Here is a 27,400-nt window from a genome sequence, read left to right as displayed (position 1 = left end):
TAACACATGGGGGGGTCATTTATCAAGACAGCGGCTCAAGTAGTGAGTACAAGGTGGAAAATATAGCTATTTGTGGACATAAAGCACCTAATTCACTAGGGCTGGATGACACACTTTTGTCACAATCCGATACGTATTGCGATCCTCAGGGGCCGATTCGATAGGTCTTGCAATTATAATAAGTAATTATTATTATTGACTTTTATTTAACCAGGATAGTCCCACTGAGATTAAGAATCTCTTTTTCAGGATAGTCCTGGCCCCAGAGGGGAATCTATTGTACATGTTTTTAGTGGTAGGGGAAACCGGAGCACCCGGAGGAAACCTACGCAGACACGGGGAGAACATGCAAACTCCACACAGAAAGGCCCGGTCCAGGTGGGAATCGAACCCTTCTAGCTGTGAGGCGTGAGCGCTAACCGCTGCGCCACCGTGCAATATGAAGTGAATATGAAGTATGAAGTAAATGTGACGTAATATGAAGTGTTAAAGGAACAGGCCACCGTTTTTCCATACTGTGATATGTTCTTACCTGAGCTTAGACGAGTTAATACGTACCTGTCTGGTCTTTGTGCGTGCCCTCAGTCACGCAAAATGACCAAAGATGTTGTTAGCATTTGGCCTCTCCCAGTATATTCCTATAGCTCCAAACGGGGGGGGAGTTAGAAGCTGCCACGCTCTTCCACGGGCACAAAGACCAGACAGGTACACATCAACTCGTCCAAGCTCAGGTAAGAACATATCTCAGCATGAAAAACAGTGGCCTGTTCCTTTAAGATTGAAAAGTGAATTAACACAAAATGCAACAGTGCTGTGTAACTGAAAACAAAGGAGTGATTATAAAAATGCCTTCAAACACAAGTATTGAAAGTAATGCGATGCTTGACAAAGTATTGATACTTAGTATTGCGATCCAAATCCGATCCGATCCCAGTTTTAGAGCCCCAAATCTGACATGTAAATGTCAGAGAATAGAGGGTGAGTAACAAAAATGAAATAAACTGCTTAAATGACTCTGCTGCTGATCCACGTTTGCATGTGCTGCTCGCTTTGCACAAGCACAAACGCTTGGTTAATGCGCCCCTAAATCTGTAAGTAACAAAAGCCTCATTTTGACATTTTGAAAGTTTCCTTTAATTTCACTTTATCTAACATGTAACTTCATGCATTTCAGGTTTTATCTTACCAATTATTTTATGGCTTATTTTTGTAAATATTTGTTCTACCAGATCAGATCACGACTGAAGGAAATCATACTTTTACTCTCAAACAGCTTACTCCGTATAAGTAGTATTTTCACAAAAAACCTTTACTTACGTGCTTTACTTAAGTACTAATTTGGTTCACTGCCCTTCTACTTGACTGATGATTTTAAGGTAACGTTACTCTTACTTGAAGCAGCAAAGTCTTTACCAACATATTTTTATTACAACAAAGTATCAGTTTCATATATCCTCTGCAGTGCATTTGTTGCAGTATGTGCTTTTACTCATGTCATTGTCCTCCACCTGAACACGGAAAGCAGCATGTTTCTCAATTACCTGATAATCCAGATTCCACATTAAACCACGATGACAAGATAAAAATCCCCAAAATGGCACAACAGGAAACAGGCCCAGTCTGTGCTGCTCTCATTTCCCCGACTATAAAAATCATCCAGAAATAAACCGTGCAGCATCTGGCCTGACTGCAGTTTGAGTCCAGGGAGCAGAGGATCCACTCCAGCTGTGATTGGGACGTGTAGTCTGACCACAAAAGGGAAAAGACAGGAGATTTCCAGAGACACCCGTGAACTGGGAGTGAGTAAGAAGGGAGTCTGTCATTGCCCTTCAGACTGACCTGTGCAGCTGCTTCACATGTGGACAATGTTTGGGCTGCAGTCTGAACCCAAGCCAGAGGAGACTTCAGAGGAAATGATCTCCACTACCACTATTCAGAGCTATGTCTATAATAAAGCTATAATATACTATCATATCGCCGCAGAGCATTTCATCTCCACCAATGAACAACAGTTGGCTTGTTGCAACACAACACATCACATGGATAGAGAAAATACCCATGTTTATTTACAGTATGTCTGTACCTGATTTTGTGTTTACAATCAATGGAAGACGGACTGTGTCAATTTTAAATTGTTATTTTTGACCCACACTTGTTCCAAACTCTTTCCAAACACATTTCTAACATCCAAATTCCTCACAAGGATGAGTTTATAAGCACAATTCACAGCTTTCAGGGAGCAAAATTGGTGCCATTTCACAGAAATAAACAATAACAGCTAGTCGGCTAGTTTACCATCGATGAAAAGACTTTATAATAAGGCACGCACAAAACACAAACTTTTTTTTTTCACAATATACTGAAAACTGAACTAACTGTGCTCCACTACAGAGGATAAAAACAGGTACAGAGCCTTTAATGTGAACTCCTAAATGGTCACCATGGAGGTCAAAGAATAACTGCCGTCATGTTTTTGGCTCCTTCTGTAACTTTCCCACTTTCCTGTGTTGCCTTTTGTTGATTCTAATCTTCTTTGGTTTTGGAGCATGTTCTCGCATCAGTAGAAGAAACAACTGCTGAGCGACTGCTTTCCACTGCAATGGTGACAGATGTCAGGAGCATTGGGCACAAGTCAGAGTTATCGTTATACAAACAAAAAGAAAGGTCATTGAGGCTATTGTTCATTGTAATGTTCCCTTTAACAGACAAGGATTTTCCTAAATGCTCCTGTTTGTAAAGTAAGACACGGTCAATGGACTCGATCTGATCATTTCACCGATCAAATTGCCTCCACTGACACAGGTATGGTCTTTTAGCCTTCACTTTCCTTATTACTTTGCACTGTTACTTCAGTTTTAGGCTATAAGTAGGGATGCACTGATCCGATACTGTAATTGGATATCGGGGCTGATACTGGAAAAAACACGACATCCGGTATCGGCTACAAATATCCGATACTGAACGATACCACTTTAAAAACACAACTTGGAAAATGTGATCGTCGAGTTAGTTTTACCCTCCGCAAATCGTTAGCAACAGCATGCTAAAGTTAGTGACAGCATGCAAAAGGTCTATTGACAGGGAAACTGCAGACCCTATTTACTTTTCTCTTTCCCGCTCTATTTTTTTTTTAATGAATGCTTGTCATTTATTTAAAAGCGTGCACATGCGCTGAACCATCGGCTAAGAAACTAAGAAACTATGATAGAAATACCTTGTGCAGCATCTCTAGCTATAAAACGGTCAATCTGATATCACCAAGTAATTAAGAGTCCAGGACCAATGTAAAGTTGTTTGCCCAGGACAAATGTTACAGCCAGCCAATCAGCCTAACCCTAACAACCCTAACACTGGTCCTGGGCAAACAACTTTGACATTGGTCCTGGACTCTGCACTGCTTGGTGATATTGGATCCACCCTATAAGACAATGTTATGGTGTCCAACACTATTTCTTAAAGCCCAGAATGAAGTGTAACATGGGAACTTGAAGTAGATCAACCCAAGTATATAGTAGAGAAAGAATTTGAGATTAAGGTTGTCAGCCCTACGACAAACTGGTGAGACTACCAGGCTTTGCCCCACACAATGTTTTTAGAAAAATGCACTTCAAAGGGACTATACGGAGTTTAAAAATGTTAAAACTAAGTATTTTCATCCCCCTACATGTTCCAGCCATGTCCTACACTGCAAAAAGTGAATATCAAGCATTGGCTTAAATGACTTGAATTGAGGAAATGTATCTTGTTTTGAGCGGTTTTCACTCATTTAGACACTTTTCCTGATCGGACCAAGTTTACTTTTCTTGTTTGAGGACATTTCAGACCAGTTCTAGGGCAAATCTCGCTTGAAATAAGAAAGTAAAATTGCCAATGAGATAAGACCAATTTTCTTACCCCATTGGCAAAGAAAATGACCTGAAATAAGGACGAAATGTATCGAAACGAGTCAGAAACATCTCAGAAGACGTGAAATAATCTAGGACAAATGCCCAAGAACTTCTTAACTAGTCAAAACAGCTAAAATTTGGATTATTGTGCTCAAATTGAGATGTTTATACTGATCTAGTTAATTACTTTTTGCAGTGTAATGTGTAGAATGAGCTCAGACCTGTCTAAAATCCTGCACTGTCACTCAAAAACGTGTCCGAAGTGGCGTCATGCACGAGCTTAATATAGAAGCTGCAGTTACGCATAAGACCTGAGGTGACAGTAGTGAGCATAAAAATGACTAACTTGCATCTAGCCCCTTTAAACCTGAACTTTGTCTGGCTATTGACATCCAGAAAGGAAGACAGACCAAGTCTATTCAGTCTCGATTCTCAGAGGTGATGCAGTCATGCTGTGTCTTCAATCCAATAAAAATAAACTGTCCCAAAACAAATCCAAAATTTCCATCTTGTATTAGCACCTCCCGACTGTGTGTTTGAATTCCATGGTGCATGGTCTTTGATGGATGGATCACTCTGTCCCGGCTGCACACGCCCCGCTGTGAGGGATTCCTTTGCACTGCGTTCTTCAAGTCCACTCATGTTTGTGATTTCACTACGAAACCAACACATTCGTTCATATTTTACCTGCCGCGTGCCTTTTATTGTGGGAAGCCATTACGTAGCTCTCACTTACTAAGATTTCAAATGGAACATCAAAGCAGCCCGATCAATGAAAAAGTAATGATCTTTTTCCTCTGAAATCCAACGAGATGGCAGAATAGTCAGGAAAACACGCGCCAACTCAACAAGCGGTAAAAGTGAGCTCATCGACGAGTGGATTTGCCTAAAAGCTGTCAGTGCAAGCCATTATATTAGAAAGCTTTAGCCTATTAGCACCCCTGGAAATGGAAGTATAGAGACTTATTCACGTTGGCTTAGCACAGGTTCACCAAAAGTCCACGCTCCGAGCTGAAATACATCTGTTAACGTAGATTTCAACCAAACGGAGCTGCACATGGCGCACACATTAAAGCCAGCTGCCGACAAACACTATTAAAAAGCATGAAGGTGTTAGGTCTGTAATGAGTAAAAGAATAGAAATGTGATGACAAATGTTGGCAGTAAAAGGGTTGCATTGAGAAAAGCCCTTTGCATATTAGGGCAATGTTGTCATTATATCTTTTCACGTCTTTTCCCGAGCACATTTTCTCCAGTTCAGCTTTACCCAAATCTAAAAACTCCTCGCCTGGAGCTGACAGCCTTTAGTCCTGTGTAATGCCTCACTTCAAAGCTACGACCTACAAAACTGATCTATGGTTTTTACTCGTGTCGTATTTATTTATTTATTTTTTGTTGCATTTTTGACGCATTTTTTTTGTCCGTTTTTTGTTGCTTTATCGTCACTTTTTTTTATCACCTGTTTTCTTGCATGTTTGTCGCCTGTTTTGTTGCTTTTTATGCTTTATTTGCTGCATATATTTTTGCTTTTTTGTTGCTTTTTCATCATTTTTTTGTCGCCAGTTTAGTTGCAATTTTGTCAACTGTTTTGTTTTTTCCTTGTGTCGTATTTTTTTTTTTCATTGCATTTTTGTCGCATTTTTTTTGTCCGTTTTTTGTTGCTTTATCATCACATTTTGTCACCTGTTTTGTTGCGTTTTTGTCGACTGTTTTGTTGCTTTTCCTGATTTTTGTTGCTTTTTTGTTGCTTTTTCATCACTTTTTTGTTGCCTGTTTTGCTGCATGTTGGTTGCCCGTTTTGTTGCGTTTTTGTCGACTGTTTTGTTGCTTTTTTATGCTTTTGCTGCTGCGTTTCTTTTGCTTTTTTGTTTGCTTTTTCATCACGTTTTTATCACCTGTTTTCCTGCGCGTTTGTCACCTGTTTTGTTGCTTTTTTTATGCTTTATTTGCTGCGTTTATTATCACTTTTTTGTTGCCTGTTTAGTTGCAATTTTGTCGACTGTTTTGTCACTTTTCTGTTGCTGTTCATCACTTTTTTGTCGCCTGTTTTGTTGCAATTTTGTCGCTCTTTTGAAGCATTTTTCAAGAAGCTTTTAGATTTGCGTAAACCCAAACTAGGGAACATGTGCTCGGTTAAGGCGGGGGTTAGCGGTAAAGGAACACACGATATTGAAATAATTCAGGCAGATTTATGCCCTCCCTGCATGGTTGACAATAAGGTTTTCCTATTCTATTCATATCATCATCCTCTCCCCAGCTTGGCCGTCCTGCATTTGACAGGATTGCTCGTCTGTCCTTTCACATTTCAACTGAATCTATGTGACACCTTTCCTAACTATGCTACGTCAAACAAAGTGCCCTCCTCTGACATAAGGCTGTACAAACAATATTAATGTTAAAATGAACTCAGGGGTTACAGCCCTTTTGGCAATAACGTGCAAACCTGCTGCCAAAATGAGACTAACCTCATTTTATCAGCTGTTATTCACAAAAAGGAATCTGCCATGTATCTGCTAATGGAGTGCATCGGGTCTGGCCAAGGGTTTGTTTAGTTCCTCCAGAGCTGTGTGGTCACCATTAATAATAGACGTGGACAGGCGCAGAGGAAAGGGCGGCACAGGCTTAGCACTGTTGTCTCAAAGCAAGAAGATCCCTGGTTCAATTCTCGAGTCAGGCCGGTTTGTTTTCTCCTTGAGTCTGCGTAGGTTTCATTCAAGTGCTCAAGTTTCCCATCCCACTAAAGAGCTGAAAAATAGGATCCAACAACAACCAAACTGTCTACGCACAGTGGGAGGAAAAAAAAGTGAGTACACCGTTGACCAAGATGGGTCAAATCAACTTCAGAATGGTTTCAGAAGAATAAAGTATGTGTTCTGGAATGGCCCAGTCAAAGTCCTGACCTAAACCCAGTTGAGATGCTGTGGCACGATCTCAAAGAATCTCGCTGAACTGCATTAGTTTTGTAAAGAGGAATGGTCCAAGATTCATCCTGATCGTTGTGCTAATCTGCAACTACAGGAAATGTCTGGATGAAGTTATTGCTGCCAAAGGAGGGTAAACCAGGTATTGAATCTAAGGGTGTACTCACTTATTCCACACTGTCCTGTGAATGTTTACATGTTATGGCCAATAAAAACATGATAAAGTGTAAATGTTTGGGTGGTATTAGTTTAAGCGGACAGTGTTTATTCATTCTTGTGATTTTAATAAAGACATTTTAACATTTTAGGAACAATTTAATCAGAAATGTAAGAAACTCCCACTGTATGTACTGCTTGTGAGGCAAAAGGGGAAAAAAGTGGATAATTGTGTACATTTTTTCCATCTTGTTGCTTGTACAAAAGTCTGGTGAACATCAGTCTGTTAAAGATTGTATGCAAATGAATCTGGGGAATAACCCAAATTGTAATCCGAAAAGAGAGTCGTTTCTTCCGTGATGTAGTTCATTATTATTGAAGGCCAAAGGAAAGGAGCCGGACAAAATCTAACAAGGAGAGCTGGGCACCAAGGACAGATAGTATCTTTCAATTGTATCATTGTTGTGCTTTGGGGAGACGCACAGAATGAGCTCGTGTCACCGGGGACTGCGCCATGCCTTTCTACATATACAATCTGCTGAATGTATGCAGCCTCATAAATGTGAGGAATGGCCCAACTCGCAAATGCGTGCGTTGCAGATAGTGCAATGCAGTCACAAGATTTATGGCCACTACACAGGCGCGTATTTGCATATCAAGATTGATGTCACATGAGTAGAGTATATATGGGCAGATCACTTACTATAGCAGAAAAAAGGCTTATTAATGAATGTTTAATATTTATTTGGGACACACTTATCTAACTGATAAAGTACACCACTTCATGTTTGAAAAATAACAAGGAGGCCTAACCCAAATCAAGAAACTAACAACAGTGTATTGTGGTTATTGAATTCTTCAGATATAGCTTCTAATTCACACAAACTAGACACTTATGATTCAGCTCAACTTTCACAGCATGGACTCGTTGTGTGTTGTACCGTCCCGATGAACGATGTCAAGCTAATTTTAGGGACTAATGGTTGTATTTGTGGCGTACACATGTTTATTTGATCAATGGCAAACATAAATTGAGAAAACAAGACACAGCTTTAGTAACTGTGTTGAATATTAAGAGTCACCAAGGGCAAGTATCAAAACAAATCTATTTATAGTGCTCCAATACATTTGCAAAATAATAACATAACATTTAAAAGACTTTCAGTCAGTATTTCCTAGAGCGTGGACTGGATTTGTATAGGTAGGGATTAGGCAAAAACCTCAAAAATGCACCAATATCTACAAAACGTTCATGCAGTATCCAGAATGGGTCCAGGAACAGCACTATGTTAAGTTTTCATCAGACCATGTTTATTACATTGAAAACCTTCAACACTTCAGGGTAATTGCAATGGATCAGATTTTGCCTTATGTATAAAGTTTACCTACACACCCAGTGGCCAGTGAGAAATGTCATTATATTAAACTTTAAATGTAAAATAAAGTGCATTTTTGGTTTATAAGGAATAGGCAAGAACAGATACTGAGTTCACTCTGTCCTATGAACTCTTCTATGTATTCTTGTGTCTATGTCAACCTTTTCTTCAGTGGCAAATAATATGTAAAATGGTATTCATAAAGTCACGGCATAAGTCTGCTCAGGACATTGTTCAAGCAAAGCTCAGACTCTCCACAGGGTATTACTATTAGCTCTTCTTATACTCAGTGGAAAATAATACAACACCAGGCCTGACACTCCTCTCCTTCTGTAAGTATATATATATATTTTGATGCAGTTTTTAGTTTTCTTTTCTTTCTGTAGTGATACAAGTATGAACCAGTGATTCTTAACCATAGGACTGCAGCCCCTGGTGCTGGCGCAAACATAACCTTCGTTTATCACAGTTTATGAAAGAGCTCCACATTGCTCTGAATGACCAAATGTTGGCCCAAAGGTAAAACAGATGAGTATTTTTATTAGATTATTGGAACACACATTTGAAGTAAACTCCAACTTCAGTTTTACATATTGGTGGCTGAGCAGGTTCAGTTCAGTATTTTACTACAGATCTATGTGTTTTAATCTTTGTTTTGCTTTTATGTGAAAGCTGATTGAATCCAAAAGAAATAAACTAAACTATTTTGCCATTTAGTTGCTTTTTAATATGATATTCATGCAACTTCTCCTTAAAAAATTATCTATAGGTTGTTCTCTCTTTCTGCTTAATCAACAAGTGAAGGAAATCAACTAAACAGTAAATGAAGAGTCACTTTGTGATGCATTTTCAGTTACAAAGTGGTTGTTTTGTCTGTTCAGAAAATGAGGACTCTGCTTCTGCTCCTCCTGGTGCTCAGTGTGGGAGCCTCAGCCCTGAAGAGGATCATACACAGATATGCTGATGAAAAGACTTGGGATGATGCTCAGGTCTACTGTCGACTGCGCCACACAGACCTGCTGACCATCAGAAACCAGGCTGAGAATGACGAGATCACTGACGACGGCTGGATTGGTTTACGCTTAAAGTATATGGGAGGTCTAATCTGGAGGTGGAAATGGTCCAATGGGGATGATAACAACTTCCAGACATGGGCCATTGGTAATCCATTTGTTTTCATTCAACACATTCATTCATTTCTTTTTATTCCCTTCATGAAAATGCATAGTTGTACAAGCCACATACAGTTCACACTTTCAGCAGATGGAAGAATTATAGTTTGATGTTTATCTGTCCCCTTTGTCTACACAAACAATATCAGATGGCTTTACAACTGTTCACTTTACCACCACAGAATTCCAACATAATTTAAAGCATAAGTTTAAGCATTTTTACAATGAACACATCCAATCACAAATGTATTTGATATTGTGTGATATTTGAAGTTGTTTCTTTTTAAATTCCAACATATTTTTGAATGCCACACTTTAACTGCTGTTGATTGATTGTTTAATGTCACACTGCCTTCTATGATTTTCATCTACAGAAATATACACAATAACCTGTTTCTGGCTTTAAACACCACCAATAGAGTTAGCAATTATACATCTTTTAGTTTGAATAATCCTAACCTAATGAAGAAATAATAATTCTAATAAGATTAAAAAAAATATTAATAATAAAAGATTCAGGTTCTGGTTTATTGCACTGAGTAAGAGATGCACTCAATGTGTCTCAATTTGGACCAAAGGCTCATACATCTTTAGCGCTAAAGGCTCATATATCTGATCTTGATGACCAGTTTTGCGTTTTTTTCTGTTTTTTTTATAGGCGAACCCAGTCTATTCCAAGCCTGTGGCTTTAAGAAGGGAAGTGACACAGGATGGCACAGCGAGAAATGTTCCAAAACCGCTCCTTTCTTCTGTTTCGATGATCCACTTGTTTTGGTGGAGGAACAGAAACCATGGGAGGAAGCTCTGGAGTACTGCAGACACTTGACCCATCATCACCCCACAGTCTACAAGAAGCACCAATACGAACTGGCCTCTCCACTCACGCTTCATAGTGTCGACACTCAATGTGTTTTTCAGGCCCGTTTGGAGAAGGTAATTTATCAGTTCACTCAGCCTGATTTGATCTTGTTTATCTTATGTTTGTTTCTACTTTGTGCCTGTCAGGTGTGGATCGGACTGCGGTACCTGGGAGGTCAGTGGTGGTGGCTCAACGGACAAAACTATGACGACCATTCTGCAAACTGTCCTGTCATCCTCCACTGTGGCACTTTGGAGCAGAACGTTACAACTGCAACTACTACAATTGAAAGAAGGAAATGTGGAGCAGAACTTTTCTTTCTGTGCTCCAGAAAATGATGTGATAAATATTCCAACAGCTATGTATACAAAAAACTAATACGTTGTCATTAGCTTTGTAAGTGTAGATGCTTAAAGTACAGTATAGACCGATTGAAGATTGAAGTAAATAAAACGTTTAATCTATTTTGATCCTTTGTCTGATTGGCTGGAGAATGTCCTGTTAAAGAGGGGGTATTATGCTTTTTTCAGCCACATAGCACCAGTCTATAGCACACTACAATGATGATGAAACCTTCTGTTGGTCTGTCAATGCATTAAATTAGAATAACTGCCTTGTATAAAATTGCTCTTTCAAAATGGTGGTAGCGAATGGCTTGAAATAGGCCCCTGTCTCTTTAAGAACCTCTGACCCTTTCCGACACGCCCCCTCCACACGCTGTCTGTGGCATCACAACACTTTCTCCACAGTATTGAAACTACGATCGGTGCATTTTAATTTTTATTGTTGGAAAGGAGCTACTGTTTATCACTTTGTGAACAATGGCCACACAGGATATTATTTGGAGACGAACCTTCCACACCGGACGCTTGGAAGGGGCTCTTGCCTGAAAAATAACTGCTGTTTGGAGGCTATCTCTTTGCTACTGCCATGCCCTATGGATCTCTAACTAAACCCCCATGGACGACACCAGGATCTGCAGGAAACCATACGATCCAAAAGACGGACATTATCTGTGCAGGTGGACAATGGTTTTTCGAGGTTACCCCGTTAGCTTGTTATAATCGACTACAGCTCATTGTTGATGAAAAGTCTGCAATAAACCACAAATGTGTAAAGCCAGGCTCATTGTGTGATCATCGTAAAGGCTGCTTCAAGTAGTTGCCTGCTTTATTGACGTTATTTGTGCATAATATGCTGCCTGTTTTCAATGAATGTTGTGAAGGTGAAGGTTGTTAGCTTGTCGCGGCTAATAGTGCCTTAGCTCCGGGAGAAACCACTCGGCTACGACTCACTGTAGATGAAATGTGAGCAATAAACTACGAAATCAACAAGCCAGGCTCCGTGTGTGATCATCATAAAGGCTGCTTCAAGCAGTTGCCTGTTTTAGTGGCGTTTTTAGTGCATAATATGCTGCTTGTATTCAGTGAATTTTCCCGTTAGCTTGTCGCGGCTAGCTTGTTAGCTCCGGGAGAAAACCACTCGTCTATGACCCATTGTAGATGAAATGTGAGCAATAAACTTCCAAATCAACAAGCCAGGCTCCGTGTGTGATCATTGTTAAACGGTTCTTTATGTGTGTGGTGGTTTTATTGACTTTATTTGTGCATATTTCTCGTTTCCACGAAACACTAATGTGTGTCTTTGTAAAAGTCTGCTGTGGCTCCGGTTCACAACACATGAAGCTAAACCTCCATGATGACTCTGTTTACATCTTAGGGCTAGACACTCCGGGGAGGGGGTTCTGCTGAGGAGCAGTGGTTGGTTACTCGGCTGGTGACGAAAGGTCGGAGGCGTATCCTGGAGGTCGAGGGCGTTCCCTAAAGGAATCAGGCGTTTTATCCCTAAAATGGCTGCCATCAGAGTTTTTACAGACTACTCGAAAATACGTGAATGTGCTAAGGCAACACTTCAGGCATGTTTTTAATGAGGGAATGACATCATAACATGATGTAAAGCTTGAAAAAGTCGATTTTGCATAATACCCCCCCTTTAAATCAACTCCTGGCTGCGACAATTTTGACAAAGCAAACAGAGGCAAAAGTGGGCGGTGCAGAGTAAGGTGAATAACAGCACGTTTATCGCCATGATTCCCCTCTTAAACCCCCTCGTTCACTGCCTTGCCCCTTTCACAGCGTGCTGCGACCCTCCTCCGCCCCTCCTCCACCTGGCCTCACCTCTACTCTGCTCGTTGTTCTGTTCTAATCCCACTTTGTTTCTGTGAGTCTTTTCAGGTTGAAATTACAGTATCTTTAATTAAACTGAATCAAGCCTAAAACTGCAGATGACCCTGAGTACCACCTGGCAGTACACTAGTGTCGCACTTACCACAGTTTGAGGACCACTGCTCTACATCATTCTTGTGTCTTTGTCTACATTTACATGAGTGGCAAATATGATGTAAATGAGTATGTTTTACCTAAATCCTGACGTCCAGAGTTTCTGCAGTAACAGCTCACTGACTTGCTTTGTCTAGCTGATTCGTCCGTCTTTCTTTTATCAAACCTGCTCGTAAAGTCTTTCAACGCCAGTTTTTCAGCTCCTCTCCCCCTGCTTTTCTTTCTAAGACTGTTTGTGTGCCTTTTCTCTCTTTTTGTATGTATGTTGTTTGTACATATAAGCCTTTGTTTTTATTTTAAACTATAAACTATAAACAGCTTTAGTTTTACATGTTACTTAAAACACAAGTCTTACTAGATAATTTTGTACACGTCTTTGTGGAGGTTCGGTGGATTTTTTTTTTTTTACTGCAGAGAGTCCAATATGGTCCTGAAGAAAGCAGCTTTTTAAAAGTAAACAGCTATCTTATCAGCTAAACCCATTTGAGACTTACAAAGTGCTTCTCCTGAGACAATGAAGAGGCACCAAGAGCTACACCTGCAGCACAGTGGAGGCGTCACAAGAAGTGCTACAGGAAACAAGGAAGGGACAAACGAGGAGATGGTGAAAGACTGTTGTGGAGCGAAGGGATCTGCGAAGGAGCAAGAAGAAGGAGGAGGTGGAGCTCACCAGTGCAGGACACCACGCTCTAGGCGCTGCATCATTTCAGAGAGTCAGAGGAGACTGAAGGCAGCCAGACAGGTTTTCTCTCCGGCGATTTGATAAATAAACATTTTGAACCAAGGCAAGTACTAACACAGGGCCTTTTGCATAGTGTATACCAAAATTGGTAAATGAGATATTGAATTCCTTTTTCACATTTGTTATTGCATAAAAGGTGGAAAAGCTAATCCCTAAACTCCGTGTACAAATGGACAGTTCCAAGGCCGCATTGGCTGCAGGAAGGTTCTGCATCTGTTCTCGATATAAAGCCGTAACCGCAGGCCGCTGAAGAGCACACGGGGTTTCACTGGCTGCAGCTGAAAGAGCTCTTTATGTGGAGTTTGGACACAACACTGTACAAATGCAGCAAACGGACAGTTAAAGTGGCACTTTTAACATTTAAACCTGGCCTGAACACCTCTCTCCCTCACAGTAACCTTTTGAGGGTGGAGGAGAAATAACATTCCAGCCAATATTCAACAGAGAAAGATGAAATGTTGGAATATGACCTGCCTCAGTTAATACACGGGGTTTACTGTACTGTAGACAAAGGTTCCTAAGGCTGGGTTGTTTCAGTGTCTAGAATAAAGAGGAGTGCTACCAACAATAAAGGTAAACCGCATTGGTAATAAATGAAGTGACAGGTGACATCCATAATCACCAAAACAACCCAGAAACTATGTGAGCATGTGAACTTTTTTTTACCATAGTGCTTTATTAAGAGTAACCTATTCACCAAAGGCCTTCTACTGTATGTTTTCCCCGTTTCCAAACCATGACAGAGGGAACTACTTAAGTTTAAACTGTTTGCAACGGTCAAATACTCCCTCCTAACATTCCTGACATCCAAATTCTTGGCGGGGATAAGTTCCTAAGCATGCTTCACAAATTGCAGGCACCAACGTGAAGCTGTAACAGCATCTGCAATGTTTACAGCACCTAAACCTACACCTGCACTGGTGCTTTTAGCTTCTGCACAAGTTCAGTTCGGCTCCCAGCTGTCTGTTTTAGAGTACAATAAACTGCGAGGAGACAACATGGATTTCACTTTACGAGGGGGAAAAAAGGTGCAGCTTCTTGAATTGCATGACATAATTGTTGACAGTGCAGTGTAAAGTTACCTCTTCTGTCAGTCTCCCTGTACTGACAAAGGAAAAGTGCGTGTTTGCAGAGTCTAGGAGTAGGTCGTGCTATTAGCAGGTGTGATATAAAAGTGAGTAGGTGTGGACGCTGACTACCTTGTAACAGGGTGATAAGTGATAATCAAACAGTGCATTCTGTCAACACTTGAAGTTTTTCTTGGGTCATAGTAACAATATATATATATATAAAAACAAAAAACACAGAACCATTGGGAGGAGACTGGAGCATGGGCAAAGTGCAGGACACGGAAGTGCATTATATTTACAGGGCAATTTGTGTTTAACAGGCAGTAAAGCACACAATCTTTAGCTCTACAGTATAAACATCTTATAGAGCACAATTACAACACCAGCAAACAGTAGTAATACAACTTTGAGATCTGAACGTTACAAAAAGAAACAACCTTCTATAAGTGCCACTAGATGCACTGTTAGATTGTGTTTCCACAAATTCAAAATACCACAACATTTCATAAACCTGAGATATTCTCATTGTGCTTATGGTCTAGGTTTTATAAGATATGCCATTTACACAGTGCCCATTGGACAACGAGCCCATACAGTGTGAGATTAGTCATCCACTTAGTCCACAGTGGGTGCTTATATAAGCTGAATGCTGGCAGGAGGCACTTCTCATTTACGGTTTCCCAGTAGTGAAACGTGTTGGTTTAAAACAAGCCTTTTAGGAGCAAACACCACGAATGTGTGCATACGGTTTACCATTTAGCATGTGGTACGTGCGACCACAGTTTAGTCCCTTCACTGGACAAGCTAAACAATAAAACATGAAAGACAGGGGTGATCTAAAGGCCAGACTTCAGCGATGGCTGTCATACGCCAATAAAATGTGATTTGAAAAACCGGGGCCGTTTTAGCATGTAGCCAACATATTACAGACGGGATGTTGAAAAGATGTCAAGCTGTATAACAGTTCACCTCTGTGGAAAAGCTGTGGGCACAGAAATTAGCAGACTGTTCAGGACAAACGTTTGAATGTGACATTCGAGTCTTTCCGTAAATTGCCAAATGTCTGTGGCTTGAGTCAAATGAGACTCAAACAGCTCAGATTTAGCAGCTTAAAAGATGCTGTGAATGGTTTTATGGAGATCAGTGTGTGATGTCTTTTGTTGTATCGTTCTGCTTTCACTAGAGTCTAGACTGTACATCAGAGCAATTTCAAACAGCAAAGTCGCAGCATCACAGTTCATTCTATGGGTTGGACTTGCCAAGTTTAAAGGGACTACACAGAGTGGGGCGACAGTGGCACAGATGGTAGAGAGGGTCGTCTCATGATCGGAAGGTCGGGGGTTCGAATCCCACCTCCTGGAAGTGCACATTGTCGTTGTGTCCTTGGGCAAGACACTTCACCCACATTGCCCCCAGTGTCTGCGTACATTGGTGTATGAATGAGAGCGTGAATGGGTGAGTGGATCCTTGCTGTAAAGTGCTTTGAGTGCCTAATGTAGGTGGAAAAGCGCTATATAAGTTGAGACCATTTACCATTTTAAAAATGTTAAAATTATGTATTTTCCTCCCCCTACATGTTCCAGCCATGTCCTAATGTGTAAAATGAGCTCAGACCTGTTCACCACAACTGCCTCTAAAATCCTGCACTGTCACTCAGAAAGGTGTTAATTCGGGACCGAAGTGCCGTCATGCATGAGCTTAATATAGAAGCTGCATAAGTATAAAATGACGAACTTGCATCTAGCCCCTTTAACTGACAGTTTTATACTTGCTATTTAAAGCAGTACTAAGTAACTTGTTAACCTTAATCAATCATTTTCTTAGTCCCTCTGGGGGTAATACAATTGTTAATGGGATGGGATGGGTGTCTCTGGCCAGAAAACCACAATTGCAACTTTCCTGCCTCTGGGTCGGAGGCCCCAACACACACTAATGGAATCACGAAGAAGAAGCAAACAGGCTAATGGGCAAAGCTAACTGCGGGCTAGCACTACTTAAACAGTATTTACAGCCAAGTTTGAGTGAAAAAAAGGTTCTCCATTGTGTAATTGGATGTCAATTAATGAGTAAAAAAAAAGCAATATGCTACAACACCTGCAGTGGCACGTATGGCCTCTAGGGGCATGAATTACTTAGTACTGCTTTAATGGCTTTGCTTCAGGAGAAACCCCAGTCTAGTTGACAACTTTGAAAAAACTTGTGTGTTGGAAAACTCCTGGACGACTTGAATAAACTATACAGCAGCTACATGATTTGTGCTCACACAACATATTGCTCATTGTTGACAATGCTTCATGCCATGTCCTGAATTAAGTGAGATTACGAGAGATTGTAGAGTGAGTGTGTGTGAGGACAAGTGTGAGCAAGAGAGTTGCCTGAAGCTGAAAGTCCAAGGGAGGAGCCTCTATAACATCAAGCTGCCGTGTCATGTCTTTAGATTGTCATACTCTAAACAAATAGGAGACAGGACCATTTTTTTTTTTAAACCAGAGTTTTGATAAAGGCCAAAACATTTTTCAGTTCCAAAATGGCTTAGTCAAAGCCTGATAACAGTGATGATGCAGAGATGTTCTTTCTTCAGGACAAATAACAGATTCCGGTTAGTAACAACCAGAAGCCACATTACGCCTAAACCGCACTGGAAGGTATTTTCTATTTCTCAGTCATTATTATATTTTTGTTTTAATACATACAATTCTCTTTCCTATTGACAACTATATTGGTCTCAAACCTTGTCCTCCGCCATAATCTCCCACTGAATACAGTAAGTTATGCATTACATCGACTTATCCGTAAAGGTCACTCGTCTCGTTTCTGCTCTCGCCTTCTTAGATTGATGCTTTTACACCGGGTGGAACCAGTTTGGACACATTGATATTCACTGACTGCAGTCTTAGATAAATTACTCGACAGCGATGCACAGTAATGCACATGAATGACCAGGGGAAGAGACCATTTATTTTCTATAGATTACACGACAAGTGTTAGACATTCAGGCATTTGCAAGTCAGCAGGCAAAGATCAAAACATAGATCCGCTTAGTCTGAATATTGAAGGGAGTACAATAGCGTCAGTGACCGGTTGATTGGCTGCTTTTAATCAAAATGGATCCAAGCTGTTTTTAGTTTCCACTCAAATTTACTCAGAAATATTTGGTAAAGTAGAGAAATATGTTGGAATTTTAAACAAATGTGTGGTTTTGTCTGGATTGCATTAGCAGCTAAATTGGTGAGAGAATGGCCGACCGGCGGTCAGTTTATTTAGGTGTTGAAGACAGCCATCATTTTTAATGTCGAAGCACTCAATTACGATTACGATTTGGGAAAGATAAATACAGGACAAGCATGCGTGGTTTGTTTTTAGTTGTAATAGTAAGTACTGTGTTTTTCTCGAGTAGTTACACAAAGAAACAACAGACAGAACAACATAGACCCTGTGAAACAATGAAAGCAGTTTCCAAAAGTTTAAAACTTCCCATTTAATAAGCTAATACAAATATCATTGAAATAATCACACAGAAATGCAGTGTTATTATGCAAATATATATGTTTTCTAACCTGGTATAATGTCTGTATCTGGTCATTTTGAACAAAAGTGGCCACAGCAACTTCTTTACAGCCAATAAACTTGTTCGCTTCAGTGTGCAAATTATGCTTAATGGTTTTTCCAGGTAAGGAAAATTCATTCTCATTTATTTGTCTAGGACTCAGCTGTAACGCTCAGAAGAAGAGCAACATGCTAATGCCACACACAGTCACTGTGTGGGATTTAACACACCGGCCTTCAAGCTGTGAGGTGAAAATGTTGACACTAAAACCACAATAAAAACAATAAAATCATCATGACATGTCTATAAGTAAAATGAAACACATTGACTATTGGGCCGTCGGTTGTACCAGTGGAGTGAATGAATAATGTAAAGCTTCTTTGAGTGTCCATAAAAGCACTGCATAAAGACGATGCATTAGTATTGTTATTCTATCAACATGCAAATGTTCTTAATTCAGGGCTATTACATGCCGACCATGTTCATGATGTTGTCTAAATGTTTAGTCGCTGTGTTTGTCACAAGGGAATCGTAATCTCTCCACTGCATTTTAACAATTGTCCCCATAGGACCACGGTAAATTGTAAGGTGAGTATATTGAGCAGAAAACAGCCCTTTGTCTTGCTGATGATCAGATTTCATTAGAAAAAAGCCTTATGCTTAATGTGGATCCTTCTATGTGGCTTGGACTGTTGGACTCACACTTCAGCCTCTGATTTCTTTGATGGCGGTTGTCCCATATTAAGTCATGTTCAAAAATAGTTGGAAAAATGTGACTCTCCTCTTCAGGGGGGAGAGAGTGGGAATTGAAAGTCTACAGTAACAAACTCCTACAAAACTCTGATAACTGACAATGCTGATGTTTTATGTTGTTTCATTTGAGCTCTGGTACGTGCACAACAGACCAACAGTGACATTCTCAAGTAATTGCTTCAGATCGTATGCAGCAATTTAGAGCAGATTTTTTTCCCCAGAAATCTCACAAGAAGCTGGCCTCAATAAATACAAGAGTCTCATTTACAGTTAATAATCCGTAAATATCAGAGAAGAGATATGCCAAAAAAGGAAAAAGCCAGCAAACTATAAACACAAATCTGTTGACGCGGACAATGCTATTTCACTCTGAAATATTACTGGGAAACTGCATCAACAAAACAAAACATTGATCAGTGTTGTTTTAGTGACTTTGCAGTAGTTGATGTTTAGTCTTTGTATTAAAGGGACTATACGGAGTTTAAAAATGTAAAAAATTATGTATTTTCCTCCCGCTACATGTTCCAACAAGGTCCTAATGTATAGAATGAGCCCAGACCTGTTCACCACAACTGTCTCTAAAATCCTGCACTGTCACTCAAAAACGGGTCCGAATTGCCATCATGCACGAGCTTAATATAGAAGGTGCTGTTACACGTATGACCTGAGGTGGCAGTAGTGAGTGTATAATGGCGAACTTGCATCCAGCCCATCATTACAGTATATAAGAAAAGAATATATGTTGTGCTAGCAGTCATAAAAGAAAACTGGCAAAGAGAGCAAAAACATTATGATGTATTCAGCTTATTCAGCTTATGTGTTCATTCTGCCTCTGCTATAAAACAAGAAGGAATGATGATGTAAGCTACTGTATATTAATATTGCTTAAAGAGACAAGTTTCTGAAACACTGTAGTATGTTTCCAAATCAGTAAAATGACAAAAATGTTACAAAAGAAGAAAAACAGCCACTGAGCGTCTGCTTCCTCACTGTGTGGTTTTGTCTTTTATAGTGAGTCCCTCGGCTGCGAATAAAAACATGCAATCAACAAGACGGCGCAATTAAGCAAATAGCATCCATGTGGGGTAAGAATACAGCAGCTAGAATATCCAAAACATGGCAAGAACCCAGTACTCTCACATTTAGACGATCGCCATGAGCGGAAAAAAACTGTTTTATCACATACAGGTCACTTTACTGTGGCTACTGACTTCTATTAACCCTCTCCTGAACTCAGTGTATCTTTTTAAGTTATGGCATTGTGGTCATCGTTCTTGAATCCTGTAAATTGTTCGTATAATGAATTTCAAAAAAGCAGACGGTCACAGTCATTACATGCTTGACGTATGCTGTTAAAGGATTCTGCTAAAAACAGCTGTGGCACCAAACAATCGCCGATGATCCTTACACTTACGCTTAGTATTGATTATTAAGCGGAATAATGGCTACAGAATCCATAAGATTTGCAAAAGACCATTGGTAACGAGTGTGTTTGTAGTATTTGGGGAAAAGAATGGGACAACAATGGGAAATTTACTAACAAGAATTTGCCAAACACGAGGGTGAAAATGGCACCATTTGATTGTATTGGTATTCTGTGGCTCAATAATGAGTCAAATGACCAAAGCATTCAGACAGACGAGTTAGTAAAGTGATTTAGACCCCCACCTCAGGGCTTCTATTATTCCCCAACAGCAGTCCTTAATTTGTAAATTTGTATTTTCAGGAACACTTTTGGTCTGATGTAATGGATTGGGAGTACAGGCCAAAACATTTGCCGGAACACTTTCATTAAACACCATTATATCAGATACATTTTTTGCCGGATCCTCCTAAATATTTCCCGGATCCTTTACCCTGAAAAAAAATTAATTGGGGGAATGCGTTCCCCCAAACGGGAGATCAAATTAAGCACTGCCCAACAGGAAGACCAAAAAAAAACACTATACTAAACTTACTACAGTAGACTAATAGAAAGGGTTGCATCAACAAGGGCACTATCCAGTATGGAAAAAATGATATGATTTAGGCCTAAAAAGTAAAGGTAAAGAAGGTCCTGACTTTAATTCCTGGACTGTGTGGACCTTCTGTATGGAGTTTGCATGTGGAGGACATGCACAGGAATGGCTGGGGACAATGAAGTACACCTTAAAGGAACACGCCACCATTTTAACATACTGAGATATGTTCTTGCCTGAGCTTAGACGAGTTGATGCGCACCTGTCTGGTCTTCGTGCATACCCTCAGTCACGCAAAACGACCAGATGTTGTTAGCATTTGGCCTCTCCCAATGTATTCCTATGGCTCCAAACGGAGGTGAAGTTGGAAGCTACTACGCTCTTCCATGGGCATGCACAAAGACCAGACAGGTACGCATCAACTCGTCTAAGCTCAGGCAAGAACATATCTCAGTATGGAAAAATGGTGGCCTGTTCCTTTAACTGTATGTAAAAAGTAAATCCTATATTGTTTGGATATTTGTTCTCCACGTATTAATACATTCATATAACGTTTCCCTTAGTCTTGTGTTTATTGTAGGGCAGGGATATTCTAAAATTACTATGCACATTCTAGACTTCTTTGCTCCAAGCTTAGAACCAGGTTTTAATAAAATAAATAAAAACAAATCATATTTCTGAGGCAAATATATGCTCATATTCATAACACAGGTTTTGCTAAAGGCCTTTTCTTTTGACAGTATTATTCATGAAAGCCACTTGTCATTCTACTTAACTACTGACCTCGTACTGCTACTTCTCATTATGCTTTGTGGATTGTGGGCGTCTGGCAACTTTACGTTTACAACATGAGTTGCACTATGTGTAATAGAATATAGCAGTTGCAAAACATTTATGCACAACCCCATACATGTTTCCACATCACAGAACATCCTTTCAACACGTCTGCTTCAAGAACAAAGTATTTTACTGTGCGCGTTTGGACAGAGGAACCATTCTGCTTTGGTGAACTCTTACCTGAGCAGGAATTCCTGACGTGAACCGGAGACACCCCAAATTCAATTTTTTTTTTCCCCAGATTATGTATCCCTGCATCTTTTCTGGCCAACCCCAAAGGTTTCCACTTATGTGAGATGAGGGTGTCTGTTTAAAAAAGAAGGTCAAGATGGAACAAAATCATTGTGGTTTCTGCAAGATTTGGTTTAAAGTAAAATGACTCCCACAGTACTCGCACTAAATGTTATGTAATACTGAGTGAAAAACACGCCACAACTAAGTGTAAATCTCTCGGACTGTTTACAGCGCTGTCTTTTCACAAAACAAACCTTGAATTTTACTTTTTTTTTTTTGCCATGTGCTTTTCCCCTTAACAACTCCTCAGAGTCTCCACATGGCCACGTCCAGGGCATTAAATCCTAATGTAGCAGTGCGGCTGGCCTTCAGGACTGACTGGAGAATTACATTTACAGTCAGAGCTTTGGATAAACCCGTGTTTGTAGTGGCAGGATTAGTACAGTTTTACTCTGCTGTGAACTCACCACAGGGCCGCTGAGGTCGTTCAGAAGGGGCTCGATGGCAGCCTGGACAAGTTTTATTTCCTTCTGCGGGACAATGGGCCAGCCTTCAAGAACAATAAAAGAACATGGGAATAAAATGTAAGGAAACACCCATTAGAAGTGCTTCATTCAGCTTAACAATGCCTCGCAGTCCAAAATAATGGCCCTTAAAATTGATTTGTAGCCTGCTATTTAAGGCTCAAGTATTTATTCAAAAAGCAAATCCTGTTCTTACAGAGCCACAAATTCAGTTCATCATTCTAATAATCTTTTTTTGTTGTTGTTGCTTTTCCAGTTTGATTTAATAATTTAGCAGTAGTATTTAGGTGATTCTTTTGTTTGTTGCTCTGTCTAGGCCTTTCTACTTTAATGGTTTTTAAGTGCCTGTACCGGGATAAGCCTGTAGTAAAGAAGTAGTATTTAAAATATTCATGTGATGGCTTGAGTATCTCTGATTGGAACTATCTGGAGCGCGTGTGCTGAAGAAATGAGGAGCTGTCTGTCACAGAGCCCCCCAGAGGCCACTTGGTTCACTGCAGGCCAGAGTATAAAAGCAGAAGGAAAGGAGAAAAGAGACAGACTTGTGCATGTGCGGGGCGAAACTCGACCAACGGACATAACCTAAGAATTACCACATAATAACCCAACAAGAAGGCCTCTCAAACCTGGACTATCTTGAACACAATGCTTGCGGTAATGGCAAACATTGCAATACATGCAATACAACTGGAATATGTTTCTCCTGTAACAGACACTGAGGTAAGTTACACGCTGTTTTTCTTTCTTTCTTTTCATTCTTATTGTTGAAAATAGTCTTACTTACACTAATGTAATCTGCTAGCTTAGAAAAAGTTATGAATACAATGATTATGAATATTGTGCAAACCAGCTGCTATATGAAGCAGGAGAACATACTTTATGCAAATACATTTTTGTCTCTTTTGCATAAATAAAGTTCTAATGCTTTACAGTTTATGTGCACCTTTATTTTTTGGTAAAAGATGCACTAACACACAGTTTGTCTTGAGCCTGTTGAAGACATGTAAAAGAGGAATGTGAATGGCACTGTCAATAGTCGGTGTCGAGACTTGTTCCGCGTGAATGACATGTTGGCCAAAGAGACAGTTTTCTCTTGTTTGGTTCTCCCTGTTCTGAAAGCTCTTTATTTGTTGTCAGACAACCAAAACACTGTCGTTTTTAATGCTCTGTATAAACAAATGTGAGTTTATATGCCTTTCTTAACTGATGAGAATAATAATAAATGCTTACTTTGGTGGTCTGTGATAAGGTTAAAGTGTGCATTATTGTCTCCGTAGGGAAATTTGTCCTCTGCATTTGACCCATCCTTCAATGCCGCTGGGGCGACCCGTCAGGGGCAGTCAGGGACTGCGAAGCAGCGCCCGAGGACCCATGTCCAGATGCTGAGCCACTGCCAGTATCTGTATATATGTAGTCTATTAACCAAAAGATTGGTGCGTGAGTGCGTCAGATCTGGCTCGAATCACGGAGTCAGGAGTATGTCCAGGACTCTTCAGAAAAGCATAAACTTCTTAGGACAGGAACCAGACTCACCTCTGTAGCAAAAATATAAAGGGGACTCATTCTGGTCTCACCAGGCTATAAACTTCTAGTCTTGCTTTGGTATTGCTCAATGCTCTTGTCTCAAAGCCAGGTAGTGGGTTTGATTCCAGAGCTTGACAATATTTTGAGATGGCTTTCATCTCAGAATATCTTATTAAGAATAAGGCATATTATTGCAGAATATTAAATAAAATGATGAGATTTGACTAAAGTGCTTGGAAACATGCACAGGCACTTGCTAATCCAGTCTCCCTTCTCCTCCAGCCATCTCTCGAGTGGAGTTTCCCGATGAACCCCAAAGCCCTGCGGTGATGTTGGCCATGCAGCACCCAAACGCCTCAGGCTCCCCAGCCACCCCCTCCACCCTCCTGGCCACTAACAACACCATGCTCCAGGAGCCAGGGGTGGAAGCTGTGGTGAAGAATGGGACACTTCCAAAAAGTCCTGTCATGGCAGGCCTTAGCATGACTTTGGGCATCCTTTTCAACATAATGGCTCTTATCATCCTTGCTAAGGCCTACAACCGCTTCCGTCGACGATCCAAGGCCACTTTCTTGCTATTTGCCAGCTCTCTGGTTGCTACAGACCTGGCGGGACATGTTATCAATGGAGCTCTAGTGATGAGGAGATACTCTGTCGATCCTATGCCGTACTCTACAATTGATACAGATGCATCCTGTTTGTTTCTAGGAGGTTGCATGGTGTTTTTTGGACTATGTCCACTTTTTATGGGTTGTGCGATGGCTGCTGAACGCTGCTTGGGTGTAACCAAACCATTGTTACATGCACAATTAGTAACAACAGCACGGACAAAGATAGCCTTGGCACTTATTTGGTTGTTAGCGTTATGTGTGGCCCTTCTGCCTTTCTTCAACCTAGGGACTTATACATACCAGCATCCTGGGACATGGTGTTTCATAAGGGTCTTGGAGGGCACAGAAGGGCTGGACCTCGCTTTTGTGATCCTCTTCTCAGGATTAGCTCTATGTTCCTTGGCCTCAGCCTTTGTCTGCAACACCATTAGTGGAATTACGTTGATAAGGGCACGGCTAAAGAAGACCAAGTGCTCCAAAAGTCGCTCCACAGCGTCCCACGACACAGAGATGGTGGTGCAGCTGGTCGGCATCATGGTCACCTCCTGCATCTGCTGGAGCCCTCTCCTGGTAAGTGATTGAAACAAATAAAAATGACACCAAATGTATTTAGTTCTCAACGGCAGTGATTCTCCCCTACCGGAGACCATTTTAACTGGATCTGGGTTTAAAATGTTTTTTTAAAACTTTTGATTGTTCGCCTTATGATCAATATTTACTGGATCAACAGAACATTGATATTTTATATAGGACCACTATAACAGGGTCAAATTATTCATGACTGAATAGAGGTGTCCCTTGAAGCTTTGTTATTTATTATTTATTTAGTTTCACATAAATAACTCGGGAAATTTTGATAAGATAAAAAATAGCGTGATGAAGTGTGACAGAAGTCCTAAAGGGCTTGTACTTAATGTCACACTCCTAAACAAGTTACATTTTTACATATCCCATGTTGAGAGAGAATGAGAACAAGAACATTTTCTTCTGCTTTACAAATTGAAAACCAATGGCGCATCTCTTTTGATAAACTGATTCAAGTTCCTTGTAATAATGAAATAACATTTAGTTTATCATTTTGCTTGAGAAATTTTGTATGTCCAAAAAATAAACATTTGCTTTATGTCACAATGATGGTCACGAAAACATGGTTATTAACATTCCTAACATACCACCTTGACAAGAAAGGGAGCACAGCCGTAAAAAAACACTGTAGAGTTTCAAGTTGCTTCATTTTAAAACAAAATGCAAATAACTGTAAAACTATATTTATTACGCTGTAAAATACGGTATATACTGAACAACTGAACACTGCCCTTTCAAGTATCTCAGAATAAGGCTAATAGAAAGAAGTGCAACTTCTAACTTTGAAATGAATGCTAATGCATTGTTTTCGATTGAGTAGTTACTAAAAGGAAAACATTTAGAAGAACATGGACAAAAGTGTCAGACAAGAATTGAAGAAGAACATGATTCTCAACATCAATAAAATAAAAGTCAGAATTTTGAATTCTTTGTTTTATGCAAAGATGTTTTTGCCTCATCTTCATGGTACCTATATTTTTGTACCGCGAGTAGTATGTGCAGTGGTAACACCTCCTCCATCTTGCACTGATTAAATCTGACTTTATGTCCCATGCCCTCTGACTGTACCAATATGACTAATCTCGGCTGTCCCTTGCAGGTCTTTGGCCTCATGTCAGCTCTGCGCTCCTACAGTGGAACCCTGGGTAGTGACAGAGCCACCTACAGGGGGCTGATGATCACTGGGGTCCGCATGGCCGCTTGTAACCAGATCTTGGACCCATGGGTGTATATCCTGCTGAGACGTGCCATCCTCCGGAGGATTTACCGCATCACCAAACGCCAGACCAGTCTAAAGGGAAGCCTTTTCCGCTCGATGCGGTGGGAAGCCGGCTCTTTCCACATAACTGAGAAAACTGCCTGTAGCAAGTTATGATGTTGGATATTGTTTTATAAAATGTAGCACTTTGAAGAAGCACTGAAAGTAGCAGCATAGTATGTGCAAAAGTAGCAGAGAAAAGCTAAATGGAATATTTTTTAAGTTGTGTTTTGTGTTAAAAGCAATCGGAGGGATCATGCTAAAACAGCATAACCTTTTAAGACCCATATGTTCCCTCTGGTCGTATCATGTAGTCATTTCAATTGAGTTACTGTTGTGAACTTTTAATTTCTAATTAAATTTAGCTGATGATACTTGGTCCGTAATAGCATTGATGACCAATAGCAGGAAATGCATATCTAAAGTTTCCAAAATTGGGGCAAACAAATGAGAAAATTAAAATTTTGTGACTGCACAGAAGTTGCGGAGAGATTAAATTATCATGGCAATTACAAACTACACCCACAAACAACACAAGAGAAAAAGCAAATGTTAAGGTCTTAGTCTTAGTTAAGCTGTACCAGCATTTGTTAAAACCAAAAATAAATGCTCTTTTTTTTTACCTCATGTTGAAGATGTGAATTGTCTATTGTGAGTTTGTCTAATTTAATGTTCATATTGTTAGTGACTGTATACGGACGAAGTGAAGCCATTGTACTTAAAAAAACAAAAAACAAAATGAATGTAATGTTCACCAAATAAATGTACAGGTTGTTAAACCATTTGTTTGACTTTTATTTTAGGTTTTATTTCTGAAATAGGTGTAAGACGATTTTATTTGTTACCACTTTTTGTTGCTGTAATATGTTTGATTATATAAGTAAGCAAATTCATCAATGAAACAAATAACCACTTTGAACAGTGATCACAGCCCAGGGGCCAAGTCCCTCAGAGCTCCGATCTGACCTCATTATAATAATGATGCTGGTCTGGAATTCCTCTTAGGTTTTGACCATCCTCGAATAAACTGAGGTTTAAAAGTAAGTA

The 27,400-nt window shown here is 40.1% G+C and overlaps 1 protein-coding gene across 1 annotated transcript; it reads left to right on the top strand.

Moving 5' to 3' along the window:
- The first annotated feature begins 22,931 nt into the window (after positions 1-22,931).
- On the top strand, positions 22,932-26,742 carry LOC306969292 (prostaglandin E2 receptor EP1 subtype-like). The gene is made up of 3 exons (XM_079564902.1): positions 22,932-23,095; positions 24,182-25,080; positions 26,195-26,742. Exons 2-3 carry the CDS (start codon positions 24,229-24,231, stop codon positions 26,468-26,470), a joined length of 1,128 nt encoding a protein of 375 aa, XP_079421028.1. The 5' UTR covers positions 22,932-23,095; positions 24,182-24,228; the 3' UTR covers positions 26,471-26,742.
- The last annotated feature ends 658 nt before the right edge of the window (positions 26,743-27,400 follow it).

Source organism: Gobius niger (genome assembly GCF_951799975.1).
Source record: "Gobius niger genome assembly, chromosome: 10".
Lineage (NCBI taxonomy): Eukaryota > Metazoa > Chordata > Actinopteri > Gobiiformes > Gobiidae > Gobius > Gobius niger.
The sequence above is the reverse complement of the archived record's forward strand: the minus strand, read 5'-3'. Positions and strand labels throughout refer to the sequence as shown.